This window comes from Triturus cristatus, chromosome 11 (genome assembly GCF_964204655.1).
Source record: "Triturus cristatus chromosome 11, aTriCri1.1, whole genome shotgun sequence".
In the NCBI taxonomy this organism is placed as follows: domain Eukaryota; kingdom Metazoa; phylum Chordata; class Amphibia; order Caudata; family Salamandridae; genus Triturus; species Triturus cristatus.
The window spans coordinates 762,281,030-762,296,989 of record NC_140594.1 but is presented as its reverse complement, the minus strand read 5'-3'; the positions used below and the strand labels follow the sequence as shown (position 1 = coordinate 762,296,989).

Sequence of the window (15,960 nt, the reverse complement as noted above, 5' to 3'; positions counted from 1 at the left end):
TGGATACGTACAGAAATATGGACAAAAGGATTAATCAATCGCCTAGGGTTAAAAAAAAAAAAAAAAAAACAGGGAAAAAAGAACCCGAAGATGGCGCCCCAAAGGTGGGACTTCCGCAGGAAGCACGACGACGTCACGGGAGGTGCACCAAATGGTGGACGTCGACGCCCACCTGGGCTACAAAAAAAAAAAAAAAAAACAAAGAAAAGACTACGAATCCGGACCCAACCACAAGATCGCGGAATAATGCACAGCATAGTGAATCCAGAAAGATCTTCAAGCTGCAAAACTACACCGACAGGTAAGAAACTTTTCGTTAGTTAGATTCCACACCGACCCACCCATCCTCCCCGTTCTGCGAACTGACATCTAGGGTTAAGGTTGTCCTTTCAGGCCCCTAGATTTTATTTTTGGCACCAGTGTCGGTCTTTGCATGGCTCTGCGTTCCTGGCGCGGAGGGCTATGTACAAGAACTGACGTCAGCGCGCGAGGGCGGCGTCTAAGTACTCCGACGACGTCATCCCGGCGCACGACGCCGACGACGGACGCGGAGCCGCAGACGACGCCTAGCGACGCGCAAGGGGTATTGCTGACGAAAAATCTTCCGGATCCAGTCTGACGCCTGGGGATATTCTAAGGTGAGGAATCTAACTAACTAATGTTTCTTACAGATACATCGTTACCGAAGGTAAGTAACTTGTTCTTTAATTCCAAGTGTTGGTTCTAAAATAAAACAAGCATATATTTTTTATATACAAACCATTGGCCTAGAGTTCAGTTATTGAGTGTGTGGAACTATTTGCTGACTGAGTGTGTACAACAAATGCTTTACACGTCCTCTGATACTGCCTTACTGCTCGACCAGGCTACCACTTTGGAGAGTAAGGTTATATCTAACTTTAACCTCTGTTAAACCCTTGGGGTCTGTGGACTCTGTACACCCTGTACCTATTAAGTAACAGTATATACAGAGCCACTTTCTCACATGCTTCCATTCTGGTCAGCCATCGTGAACCAGCCTAATAGATACCTTTTACAAACTACATCATTAATATCAATCTACAACATTAAAAACCTTTAATATATGATGATATAAACTGAAAAACACCTAAAATGTTAAATCTCCATTATTTGAACAAAAATCACAAAGATGGAATTATCTCCAACTCGGTCTCTAACTCACGAATTTCCAAATTTTCACAATGTGTAAAACAAAGTATTCCACACCTACCATTTGCGCCACTAGTCCGACTTATCTGATTCTCAAAAACATGCTAAATCTATTAGCTAAACTCAACTTATGTACTCAATTATTTAAAACATGTATATCGACTGCCCAGTAGTGCCCTAATTACTATACCAGTCTAGAACTCACAACTTCCAAATTTGTATTAACACCATATTATCTCAAGGAGCTAACACGCACCACACGATCTAAGCCTGCTCTTAAACAATCTATTATAACAAATGCCCGACAACAATATTCCATTCAGACTGTGATATCACATAGGCTTCTAATTATCATGAATAAGATCGAACACATATCTTAACTACATTTTTATCATTAATTACTTTATAAAAAATATATAGCAACTGAAATAGCACACTAGAAATATTACTATTAGCATCTCACGTTGTATATCGACTGCCCAGTAGCGCCACAATTACTATGCCGGTCTCGAACTCGCGACCTCCAAATTTGTATTGACACCATATTATCTCAAGGAGCTAACACTCCCCACACGATCCAAGACTGCTCCTAAACAGTCTATTATAACAAATGTCCGATATTCCATTCAGATTTTAATATCACATAGGCTTCTAATTCACAAAAATAAAATCTAACACATATCTTAACTGCATTGATTATCATGAATTACTTATAAAATATATATTTCAACTGAAATATCACACTGGAAATATTTACTATTGGCATCTCACGTTAAACACAAACCCTTGATGACCCAATGTTTTATCATGGCAAGATTATACCAGTCGATATGAATTCAGACTTTAAATCTTATCTAATTAATGTTGCCTAAGACACTGTAACATGAAGCCCGAACTCATCCCAGTGTTCAACAACATCACATTGTCTGTACACACTCTAAAAGGTGAAAACTATGTGAGGAAATAGTGCAACTCAGAGTCAATGTTCAAACCAAAACGCACCGCTCTACATCTACTAATCCATCTGGATTCTTGCTGTCTCAGACGTAACACTAAGTCTCCTCCTCTTGGTCCTAATACAATTTTCTGCACACCATGAAATTTAAATGACTTATTTTCACTGTGCTCAGATTGAATATGTTGGTATAAGGGAGACTTCACATCCTCATTCATGATTGCCCGTCTATGCTCTTGTATTCGTAGTTTCAACATCCTATTAGTACTCCCAAAATACACCTTGGAGCAGTTACAAATGATCACATACACAACACCTGTGCTATTACAATTCATAAATTCATTAATAATAAAAGTTTTATCTGTATTATATTTGAATGATTTAGTTCGATTAAGGCCAAGAGCACTGATATTGCAATTATTACACGTATAAAAGCCTTTGGGTGGAGATGGCAACCAGTTTGTGCCCTCATCCTGTAGCTTCTCTACATAGTTTTTCGAAATCATGCTCCCCAAATTTGGACAGTTTCTATAAGTGATTACCGTTTTTTCCGGAATTACGCCCACTAATCCAGGCACACCTTTTAGTAGACTCCAGTTTTAATTAAAATTCTGAATATCTGATTAGTCTCTCTACTGTTCGTCAATATAAATGCAATCCTGTCATTAGCTTTAGACTTCTTAATTGTTGTAAAAGTGCTCTCTCTTGTAATTTTCTCTATCTTACTTCTTGCTTGAGAAAGAATTCGTTTAGAGTAGCCTCTATTTAATAAGCGGTTTTGCAATTCATCTAAACCTGATTTAAATCATTTTCCTGACTGCAGTTCCTTCTTAAGCGATCCATTTCTCCATATGGAATTCCCTTAACCACTGGTTTGGGATGAGCACTGTCTGCTCATAAAACTGAATTAGTCGCTGTATCTTTCAGAAATAGTCTGCTCTGAATGGAGTTGTCACATATAAACAACTCAACATCCAGATAAGCAATTTTTCTTTCATTGTGACACATAGTAAACTGTACATTAAAGTCATTGGAATTTAGATAGTCAAAGTATTCTTTCAATTCCATTACTGTACCCCACCAAATCATCAGAACGTCATCTATAAATCTGCCCCAAAAGACGATCAAGTCTATCCATTGTGCTGCTCGTCGTGACCAGGCATGCTCCCTCTCATACCAACCCATGAATAGGTTGGCATAAGAGGGAGCAAACCTGGATCCCATTGCAGTCCCTCTTATCTGATGGTACCATTCACCACCGAACAGAAAGAAATTATTATTTAGAATTAAGTCACACATTTCCAAAATCATATCTGAATGTTCTAAATGGCTAGCACTTCAACGACTTAAAAAATGTTGCAATTCCTGTCTCCCACTGTCACTCTTGATGCAAGTGTATAACCCTACTACATCTAGGGTTACTAACATTAGACTTTTGTCCCATACAATATCTTGAAGTTTATTAAAAATATCAGTAGTATACTTAACTTACAACGGCAAATTTAACACCAGTGGTTTTAAAAACAAGTCCACAAATTCTGATACATGCTCAGTGATACTACCCATACTTGACACGATAGGTCTTCCTGGTGGATCGACCAGAGATTTATGTACCTTGGGTAATACGTATATGAAGGGATGTACAGGATGAGTCACATTAAGATATTTAAATTCCTTTTCATCAAGTAACCCTGCTTCCTTCCAATCATACAGCTTCCCTGAGATCAACCTGCTCGCCTCTGGAATGGGATTATAGGATAGTTTTAGATAACAGTTCTTGTTGTCTAATTGTCTCTTCACTTCTGCAACATAGTCAGTTTTATTCATTAAAACAATATTCCCACCCTTGTCAGCTTTCCGTATTATTATGCTGTTATCCTGTTTTAAACTTCTAATGGCTCTTATTTCATCAATTGTTAGATTACTATGTGGGTTGACTCTACAGCTGTTTTTCATCCTCCTATCCTCAAGTTTATCTAACTCTTCAACAGTCCTAGTTACAAACAGGTCAATTGCTGCATATTGTGTTCCTTGTGGTACAAACTTTGATGCTGGATGTAAACCACTAGTACAGTCATAATCCACTGGTACATTTAACATACTAGCTACATCATTTAAACTAAGATGATCACCTTCCGTTAGTGACCTAAGTAACTGTACATGTTTCAGATTCTCAATGGACATCCCAGACACATTTTTTGAAATATTCATGTTTCTAGACAAATCGGGTGTTGCAAAAAACTCTTTAATTTCAGCTTTCTGGAACATTTATACAGGTCAATCTCCAAATCAGTAATATTACATGAATTATCTGGGCAAAACGTCAATCCTTTTTGCAAAACCGCCAATTCAGAACAAGTTAATTCTCTATCAGAAAGATTAATCACTTTAAGATCATCTCGCACATTAGTTTCCCCAACTACTTCTTCTGGGTTTTGTCCTGACTCCTCGTGCCTATTCTTGCCACCCCTACATTTGCGCCTGCTACACCTAGTTCTGGCACGGCCTTTCTTCTTCCTCTCTTCATTTTCTGAAGCTCCTCGGAAAAAGAGGAACATATATTAGTATGAACTACAACAGGGTTAGCTACCCTTAAATCCTCGCTAGATGATAAATCTGAGCTTGTACAATTCACTGAGCTTAATTCCTCTTGGATACTTCCTGTCTTTAATACTCCTTTCGGTGCCTCATCAAAGGCTTTTCCGAAAGTAAACATCCTGCCTTGACTGTAGTCCCTTTCATCTCTCTTGATTTTACTAAGTTTTTTATCTTTAATTTGTAATTGATGTCTGTTAATTACATCTTTCAATATAGCATAGTTCTTATCAGCCAATTCAGGTACATTTTAATCCTTAATCTCTTTCTCCAATTCTATAATCTGCCCCTTTAATTTTTCCACCTTTCTTTCTGCATTTCTGATTAAAATATTTATCATACAGAAGGTTACTGAAACCTGAAGGAAAGATTTCATGGACTCAGTTTTTTGATGTTCCTTCCTAACTGTACTCTTAAATAGAGCAGCAATATACCACGGCGTCACAATGCACTCAGACGCACCAGAGGAAGACTTCCTATTAGACACTTTCAAACAGTCTCAAAAATCGGTACAAATTCTGCCCATGATTAAGGGAGTCCTAAAACATGCCCCCGAAGTCTTTAAAGACCCCGTTCGTGCCAGGGTTCTCAACTCACGGATCGAAAAGAAATATAGGTCTGCCCCTGAAGACCCTAACTACATCAAGGGCCAACTCCCTTTGGATTCTTTGGTCGTTTCCAATGCTCGGAAACGCGCCAACTCCCAAACCACAGGAGATACACCACCTCCAGACAAAGAATCCAAACTATTGGAAGTTTCTGGCAAAAGAGTAGCAGCACAAGCCGCTAATCACTGGCGTATTGCCAACACCCAAGCCCTACTAGCACGCTATGACAGGGCCCACTATGATCAATTAGAGACTCTCTTACAACATCTGCCAGACCAATACAAAACCCAGGCAAATGACCTCATTCAGGAGGGAAAGCTCATTTCAAGTGCAGCAATTAAATGTGCACTTGACACCGCCTCTAGAGCAATTAACACAAGTGTGCTCCTTCGACGACATGCATGGCTACGCATTTCTGGCTTTAAGAAAGAGGTACAAACTACCATACTTAGTCAGCCATTCAATCAGGAACAACTTTTTGGGCCAGCAGTAGACGCTGCCCTTGAAAAAATGAAAAAGGACACAGACGACTAAATCCATGGGAGCATTACAGTCTCCCCAACCACGTGGCTCCTTTCGGTGCTCCTACTATAGAGGAGCCTCAAAAAATATTGGAACGGACACTACCTCTGCATTCAAAACCTCCACACACACATCCCCCAGTAGAGGATATTTTAGAGGCGGAGACAGAGGAAACCACAACAAGGGGCGAGGTCGAGGTAATAACACTCGCACCTCCCCTGCCACAAAACAATGACTTTCCTCCACTCCCCCCAGACCATTGCACTCCGGTCGGGGGAAGACTAAAACAGTTCCTACCTGTCTGGAACTCCATCACCACAGACAAGTGGGTAAGACAAATTATCAAGTATGGTTACTGCCTGGAACGCACAACTACCCCCCCCCCCGCGACACTAAGACCAATACTCTACCTCAGACCCCTAAATCTGTATATCAACTCAGATCATTTCCATATGATCACTCTTCAACAATTGCTCCCACTACTGCAACAAGGCTATTTCCTTACCACACTAGATCTCAAGGACGCCTACTTCCACATTCCCATACATCCTGCCCACAGGAGGCATTTAAGGTTTGTCGTGGACTAACAACACTACCAGTTTACCGTCCTCCCATTCGGGGTGACAACCGCACCCAGAGTATTCACAAAATGTCTAGCAGTAGTAGCGGTACATCTCAGGCGGCAACAAATTCATGTCTTCCCGTATGTAGACGACTGGCTAATAAAAGCCAAGTCATACAACAAGTGTGTTCTACACACTCCCCAAACTATCCAAATTTTACACAAATTGGGATTCACAATAAACTATCCCAAATCTCACCTCCAACCTGCTCACATACATCAGTATCTAGGAGCCACCATAAACACCTCCACAGCCCTAGCATATCCCAATCCAGCCAGGATAGCCAATATACAAGCTCTTATCGCAAGATTCCAAATCCAACATTCTCTTTCAGCAAGAGTGTTCATGCAACTCATAGGCATGATGGCGTCATGCATCTTCATTGTGCCTTATGCCAGACTTCAAATGCGCCCCTTGCAAGAATGTCTAGCACGTCAGTGGAACCATGCTCACGGAAAACTTACAGATCTGGTGTTGGTGGACAGCCGCACACATCGCTCTCTCAAATGGTGGAGCACAACAAACCTCTCCAAAGGGCCGTCCTAGAGCCTCTTCCATAGATAGTGCTGACAACAGACGCATCGCTCACAGGATGGGGAGCCCACCTCCTCGCACACACCACTCGGGGCAAATGGACCACTCAACAAAAAATGCTCCATATCAATTACCTGGAACTGCAGTGTTCCTAGCACTAAAATCATTCCAGCTACAGCTCCAAAACAAAAAACTGTCCTCATCCGGACAGACAACATGACAGCCATGTATTACATACAAAAACAAGGAGGCACACATTCTCTCCAGCTGTCCCAGCTCGCACAGAACATTTGGAGATGGGCCATTCCCCAGAACATATACCTACTTGCAGAACACCTTCCAGGAGTTCACAATCAGATTGCCGATCTGTTAAGTCGACAGACGCAACAGATCCACGAATGGGAACTACATCCCCAAGTTCTAATACCCTTTTTCCAACAATGGGGCCAACCAGACATAGATCTGTTCGCCACACAAGAATTTGCAAAATGCCCAACCTTCGCCACCAGGTTTCCCCACCCGGAGTCAAAGGGCAATGCAATATGGATGAACTGGTGAGGCAGATTTGCGTACGCTTTTCCGCCTCTCCCACTCATTCCATTAGTGGTACACAAGCTCAGGCAACAGTCTCTCAAACTGATCTTAGTAGCTCCCACATGGGCACGCAAACCGTGGTTCCCAACACTACTGGAACTCTCGCTAGTGCCCAGCAAAAACTGCACCTCTCCCCGTCCTTACTAACCCAGAACCATGGAGAAATCAGACACCCAGATCCAGCTCAACTGAACCTGGCAATCTGGCTCCTGAAGTCCTAGAGTTCGGTTATCTCAACCTACCACCAGACTGCATGAATATTATAAGAGGCCAGACGGCCTACCACTAGAGCCTGCTACGCTGCAAAATGGAAAAGATTTGCCATTTACTGCACTAACAATCATATAAACCCACTGGATGCATCCATCCAGGACATCATTTGCTACTTACTGCACTTGCAAAGATGTCATTTGGCATACTCATCCATACGTCTCCACCTAGCAGCATTAGCGGCCTACTTACAAAATAGACAACACTTATCACTATTTAGAGTACCTGCGATCAAAGCCTTCATGGAAGGATTAAAAAGAATTATTCCTCCCAGATTTCCACCCTCTCCAGTATGAAATCTAAACATTGTTCTTACAAGGCTCATGGGACCCCCATTTGAACCTCTGCATAAATGCGAACTACAGTTCCTCACATGGAAAGTTGCTTTCCGTATCGCTATCACATCCCTCAGAAGGGTAAGTGAAATCCAGGCTTTAACCATACAAGAACCATTCTTACAATTACACCGTAACAAAGGGGTTCTTAGAACAAATCCGAAATTCCTTCCAAAAGCCATATCTCCGTTCCATCTTAACCAATCAGTAGAGTTACCAGTGTTCTTCCAAAATCCAGATTCGGTAGCTGAAAGAGCTCTTCATACCTTAGACGTTAAAAGAGCCCTTCTTTACTACATTGACAGAACCAAATCATTCCGCAAGACAAAACAATTGTCTGTTGCTTTCTCTCCACCACATAAAGGCAACCCCATTTCCAAATCTGGTATAGCTAGGTGGATAGTTAAATGTATCCAAATATGCTACCACAAGGCTAAACGCACACTAACGGTTCCCCCTAGAGCGCATTCCACATGCAAAATAGGGGCTTCCATGGCATTCTTAGGGAACATTCCCCTAGAAGATATTTGTAAGGCAGCCACATGGTCTACAACACACACCTTCACTAAACACTATTGTGTTGACGTGTAAGCAAAACAGCAAGCTTCTGTGGTTCAGGCTGTCCTTAAAACTTTATTTCAAACTGCTGCAACTGATACAGGTGACCCCCGCTAAGGGAGATACTGCTATTAGTCTATCCTAAGTGTGTGATCTGCAGCTCATATGCCTCGAACGGAATATGCTACTTACCAGTATGCATCTGTTCTTGGCATGTAGAGCTGCAGAGTCACACACGCCCACCCACCTCCCCGGGACCTGTATCTGTTCCAGCATTGTCTTACTTAGACAACACACATGGACATCTCTCTCTTTTCTACAAACTCCATCATGGCGAAAAACAATCTAACGATGGAGTTGATGCTCAAGCGCACTGTAGTCCAAGGGAGGAGTCACCTATCTTGTGACCAAAGACTTGTTCCGAAGACAACAACAACCCTGCAAGTATCCGAGCCCAACACCAGATGGCGATCTACTATCCTAAGTGTGTGACTCTGCAGCTCTACATGCCAAGAACAGATGCATACTGGTAAGAAGCATATTCCTTTTCAGGTTAATCATACAGCACACATCATGTAAACATATGATAATGCATTTATAAAATAAATAAAAAATGCATGTATGTAACATGCCAAATAATTATAACCTTGTTCATCAGATAATATCACTGCTTTGAGACCTAGTAAAAAAGATGATTTTTAAACATGAACTTAGAAACACCTCTCCTCGTCTGACAACAGTGCCACTAGTGAACTAAGAGGAAAGTGTGTTGGCATGGGGACCCAGCATGTGGACTGGATTCTAGGCATACATATGGCAACATTGTAGGCTATTAAATCAAACAGAAAGGAGTATTTTGTACAACACATTCTACACTCATGTATTTGAAGGTGCTGAGTTAAGGATTTATTAGTGTGAATCCAAGGACTATCTTTATGGTATTGTGATAGTATTACATGGTGATGACTATCACCCACACCACATAATATTTCACTTTCCTACAGCTACAACTTGGGAGAGGGGCTGCTCTACTGTTTAGGCATCAATAATAACAATAGGGTAATCCAGTCACGTGCAGCACCTGGGGATAGATGCGGTATATGGACAGTGGTTATGCCACGAAAGAGACCGTTTTTGTATTGCTGTGTCCTCACAAAGGTAGGACCATCGATTAATGAATAATCAAAAACCACAACACTGACCATATACATAGTTAAAAACTAAACTGAATTAGAAAATAATATAAGATATATTTAAAGAAATCGTATCTTATGTAGTTATTGATAAACAGGACTAATACACAATCTACACATACAACAATTACAATGCTTGTGACCTAAAAGGTCTAAATTATTTTACATATATCACATAGAACATAAATTGCTTGTGCAGCGTTAATTTTACAATGAAAAAGCCCTAAATAGACCAATGATTCATCCTCTCCAATATTTAAGTATTTCTATTTGGGCAACAACGCTTGTATGTTAAACGTCGACGTTTCAACCCCTTGATTACGTGTGTATTTGAGTGACATCAACGTGGAGTCTTCATCAGGAATATAAATCATGTGTGTACAGCCTGTGTGGAAAAAAGAGTATTTTTTTAAATCCGTGTGTGTGCAATGAGGGAATTCAATACAAAAGTGAATGAACTGCAACATTGCTCACCTTTAAAGAGAAAATTTCTCTTGAGAGGATAGAGATAATGGAACACGCACTCAGCCTCTGAATCAATCAGGGTAGGTAACCTGCATAGAAAACGGATTTGTAAATTGGATATCGATACATTTTCACAGATTATTTGAACATGCATAAAGAACCGAGATTCTTACCTCGGTATCAGGATTCGTTAAACCCAGGTAAAAAATGGTAGGAAGCCACTCAAGGGCATTCCTTCAATGCAGGCGTATTCTGATTGATAGTGATATTGCAAGGAGCAGCCCTCGCTTCCTTACATCCTATTGTAGAAAAAACACAACACAAAGTGTCAAGCATGTTGCCTAAACATTAAATACTGTGTCAAATATTTATTCCACCAATTTGATAAAAGAACCAAAGTTCTTACCTCAAGATTGGGATAAGTCCAAGTAAAAAAGAAAAGAAGCCACTCAAGGCTTTCTTTAAATGAAGGTGTATTCAGCTTATTAATAAGTGAGCAAGGAGCAACCCGTGCTTCCTTGAGTCCTAACATGGAAAAGAAAAACTCAAACCTTGTGTCAAGATCAATGTCTCAACGTAAGAGGGCGCAGTGCAGTATCTGCCAAGGACTGAGAATAGGAAATGAAACTGACATCCCTCACTCAGATATAAATGGCAGCGCGACCTGACAATAAGTGCACGATTAAGTGAAGATAAGGACGCTGCGTGCAGGTCACTCAAGTACGGAATGCAGTGTCCTACACGTCGGAGAGTTGTCCCGGCAAGCCTCAAAGGGCATGTTTTCATGGAAAGAAAAGCAATTCATTTAAACGCGCCGGCTGTGAAATGCAAGTAACAATAGAAATGCTAGAATGTTACATAACCAAAATAGTTGAACCGATGAAAAAGGATGCTATGTGGATCTTTTCTTGCAAACATGATCTTATATACGCGACACTATGAAAGTCATTAAGTGCATTGAGAACTTCCCGTTTGACACAAACAGTTATTAGTGACTTTACGTGAGAAAGTGCCCTCTTTCTTGCATGGTATGTACCCACGTTCTGCTGAATTGCTAATGTTCTTTGACTGAGTATGCCCTGGGCTCCTGCTAATCCGCTACCCAGGGCCTATGTTCCTTCCCTAAAACTGCATTGAAGCCTAAACCCAATTTGCATCTGTGGCCACATGTCAGCCCAAGGTAAATGGTACCACAGGTACCCAGGGCACTGTGACCAGAGAAGGCCTCTAAGGGCTGCAGCACTTATTGTGCCACCCTTAGAGGTCCTGTACCCTGACACTCATACACTGCCTTTGCAGGCTGCGTGTCTTGGTTCGGAACAAAGTGAAGAGTCGACATGGCACACATCCCTGTGTGCCATGCCCACAAACCACTGCCCTGGCATGCATCAGTCACCCCTTTAGCTGGGTGCCCTATGCCAGTGGTGAGGGTACAGGGTCATGAGCCCTGTACGCTTACAGTGCCCAAGTCCATTCCTGGGCACTGTAAGTGCAGTGCCGCCATTAAGAGTATATGGTGCTGGGAGTTTGTCATTATGAACTCCACAACACCATAAAGGCTACACTGAAGACTGAGAAGTTTGGTATCAAACTTCTCAGCACACTGATGCCAGTGTGGGATGTAATGTAAAACGCACAACCGAGGGCATCTTAGAGATGCCCCCTGAAATTCGACCAACTTCTAGTGACCTGACTGAGTGGCTGCTTAGGCTGCCACCAACAGACCTGTTTCTGGACCCCTGGGTCGAGAGCCTGCTACTCTGGGGGTCTGAAACAATTTACATCCTGGGACGAGGTGCCAAGCCTCCTCCCCCAGGATGGGCAGGATTCACGAAGGGGAAGCTTCAAAGGCATGCCGCCTTTGTGAGCCTCCCCAGACCATTTGCTGCTTTCTGCAACTGGTCCCCACTGGTTCTACCCCGCACTCAGTAATTTCTCAGGGTTTCACACTTATTTACTAATTTATTCTTTTTTGTGTTCTACTGAACTCCCTCTGCTCCTTTTAGCTATGGTCGGATAATTTTCTTGTAGTTTGGTTCCCTTGTTACCTAATCGTCAGCATTTCATGTTCCCTATATGCCATAATCTAATCTTTACCTCTTTCACTTGAGCATTTTCACACACCAATTTTGACACACCTCAGCGCATGTCCTTTCCTTTTTTGTAAAATAGCACACAGATCTATCTGCCGCGGCTATTGGCTGTTGAGGTATGGCCATCTTCAGCCATACCTGGCCTGATCAGGTAAAGGTGCAGATCATGATGTCACTGCTAATATAGCTGTCTGGGTCCAAGTCCTTAAGTCTGCAACAGGCAGATGGGGTTTTATAAGCCACTTATCTGTTGAAGCAGTCATACTACTTCGATTATCAAGGTGAAATTACTGTATTTTGTTGTTATGAAAGTGAATACTGGCAGCATGTCGACTTTCAGCAGCTTTGCACTCCTTGAGGTCTTACTTTGTGCTCTGGTAGTCTGTAGCTAATGTGTAACTAAATATCCTTTTTTTTCTCTAGAATGAGATGGCCATGAGAGAGTGTCACAACAATAATACTTTTCTTCACTGTTTTATTCCTAAATATAAACATTCATTGTGTTTACTACTTCTCAGTGTGATTTTCACTGCTTCCACTGACTGTAATTGTTACTGGGCAAATTTTAACTCTCACCTAGCGACCACTTACCTATTGTGAAAAATAGCAAAACCTACAGGGAGATTTGGGGCAATCCATTGCTTATCATCGGTTTGCTTTCTTCTTGTCAATCTCATTTACTTGCTTCTTATTCAAAGGCTTTCTTTCCTTTTGTTGTGTTTGTCCCTCCCCTGGAACATAGCTTCCTTACCATCCTTTTAGTTGGACGTTTTGTATCTTCCCAGTGCTAACATTCATGAAACTAACTACTCTTTTCTTTCAGCACTCCATAGCACTGCACATTTTCTTGCCTTCTCCCTTGTCTGCTGCTTTTCCTCTCAAATTCCTGCTCCTGTGCTCTCCGAGTTCATATGTCTTCCTCCCGTCATCGTCGGAAAGTACACTTTGAAAAAAGAAGAAAATAGCCACTGCATCATGACTCGTGCTTACTAATGCATGCAAATGCCTGTGTCTTCGCATTGAGGCTTGCCATTATGGATTTTTATTTGTGCTTGTGCCTTTTTGCTGACAACGAACAGAATCAGCAAAAAGCAGTGACAAAACGAAACTGTCAGCAGCAGCTTTCAATGGTGAGGCCTATTGGCTTTGCCAATGCTTGTTTGATTTTCTCCATTTATTTGTACATTAGTGACATTATTTAAGGATATGTCACTGGCTGGACATTGAGATTACTGTATCTGTTTCTAACCCCTACTACTTCCTTGACTAATCCTTCATGGCTGAACTTTTATATTTTAGTGTCCCTATATCGAAAATGGTTAATTTCGATATCCAAGATTAGTGTAATGGTTTTGGTGGTCTGGGAAACAGTTTAAACCATGCTGTCACAGGATAAAGCTCAATAACCATAGTCTTCCTCAGGACCTAAAAACGACGCACACCAAATGATAATATGCATGACATAGTAAGGAATTAGCATATTTATTTCATGTTTTGTAATCTAATGACGTTGCTAGTATTTAATGGCACCTTCTATATAGATTGGCATGTAATTCTACAATTGCGTTTTCTTGAAACTTAGTCATGGTGACTCAGCCTTTTGTTCTTGCAAGGCTGATAAAATGCAGATGGTAAATTATTAGACTCCTGTAATTTGTGCCTGAAGATTACATTTTCTGGAGGCATCATACAAGCCCCTCCCCATGACTAATGCATACAGACCGAGCCATTCATTGATTAGCTTTCCCGTATAAACTCATTAGCAGCTGATTGAGTGCCACATTTCTAAACGAATATACTGCATTCGTCCTTATTAGTGGCTAGATGACATAAATGTGACACGTTGGAACGGGCCAGATTGCGATGGCCTCCCTTGCACCTTCTTTAGGAAGAACTGTGGACTATAGGAAAGAGACAGTGCTTTAAATGGGAAAAAAAGTGTAGGTACTCGTTAAATTGAGCTGGGGCGTGGCTAGTGGTCCGGGTTAGAGGCGGGGCGAGACATGATGACACTAAGACATTTCTATCCAGTATTCATTTTGCCCGTGCATTTCCTTTGATAGTAGTTTCAAGCTTCCCATATATGCGGATTAACAGCTGCATATGATGAGTGGCGTGAATACCTGCTGGGAGCAGGCCCTAAATCATAATAGAAGGAGCTTTTAAATGAATGCAGTCAAGCCATCAACAGCACTATTCAGGCAAATTATCAGTGTGCCTCAGAACAAAAGAGTTTGGAATAGCAGCTTTAATAATGAGTACTAAGCCAGTTGCAGGACATACCAAAACATTTGAGAAAAGTATCAATATAAACAAAACGTGTTTACTCATTACACAAAATAAATACCTAACACGATATGTCAAGATTTCCTTGTTTTGCAATATTTGCAAGTTCTCACTGTCATGTCATACTGTTTCTACTTGGTTGCTTTTGCTACAATACTTCTAATACACACAGAAACAAGCAGACAATGCATACACAAAAGCATTTCACGCATTTCTTTAAAACTACCTCCTGAGAGTGTCCAGATTCTCTTCCTCTCTGAGCTCGCTTTCTCTCTCACACTCAAACATACACAGAAGCAGGCAAACGCGCAAGCACTCTCTCTCCCTCCTTCTCCCAAAAAGGTTCACTTGGGATTGTTACAGCAAGCACAGTGTGAATGTGATTGACAGAGAAGGGCCTTAATGGGTCCTTCTCTGTCAAACACAGCAGAGCGTGAAAATTCCAAACAGGGACACCCCTTGCATAGCCCACATGAGCCGCTGCTGAATGGTTCAGCAGTTACTCACCTACGAGATAGAGAGATGCTTTGGCTGCCAGAGTGCCGTACAGATCTGCTACACTCTGACTGCCTCGAGCTCCGCAGCACTAGCACCAATTAGCTTACCTTCGCTGAGTACCAGTACTCTCCTTAGCAGTGGGGAAGTGGCGGTACTCTGATTGGTAAAAATAAGAAGTGCCGGTACTTAGTACTGGTGAGTACCGGCCCATTTAAAGCACTAGAAAGAGATGAGTGCGGACTGGTAGGAGAGAGGGCTAGTTGTTATGAGCTCACATTAATTGGTGCAAGTTAGCAATCCAGATGAATGTAGCTTGACCTGCTCTTTGTTTCCTTGTTCATCTCTAATTCGTGACTCCAATTCTCATTTCAGAAAACCATCTTTAGTTCTGGCACACCTGTTGCAGCAGCAACAGTGGCTCCAATACTAGCAACCAACACCCTGCCCTCAGCAACCACTGCAGGTAAGTCATGGCCCTATAGAACATGTGCAATTGTGAGTAAATGAAAAATATAGTGTGTTCTTAACTTAAAATTGACCCAAAACAACCCTATCTGTAATGGGGAACTAGAGCATTGATTTTTCAAAGATAAATTAAATACTTTAACAGGATGGGCAGGGTTTACGAAGGGGAAGCTTCAAAGGCTTTTGCCGCCTTTGT

At 41.6% G+C, this 15,960-nt stretch overlaps 1 protein-coding gene across 4 annotated transcripts in view; it reads left to right on the top strand.

Moving 5' to 3' along the window:
- Positions 1-15,960, top strand: part of SAP130 (Sin3A associated protein 130) — an 862,033-nt gene that overhangs the window by 166,948 nt on the left and 679,125 nt on the right. For all 4 annotated transcript variants that reach the window (XM_085634456.1, XM_085634459.1, XM_085634457.1 and 1 more), the window contains one exon: positions 15,672-15,762. In XM_085634456.1, coding sequence (XP_085490582.1) covers positions 15,672-15,762 — 91 coding nt within the window. The remainder of the gene's footprint in view (positions 1-15,671; positions 15,763-15,960) is intronic.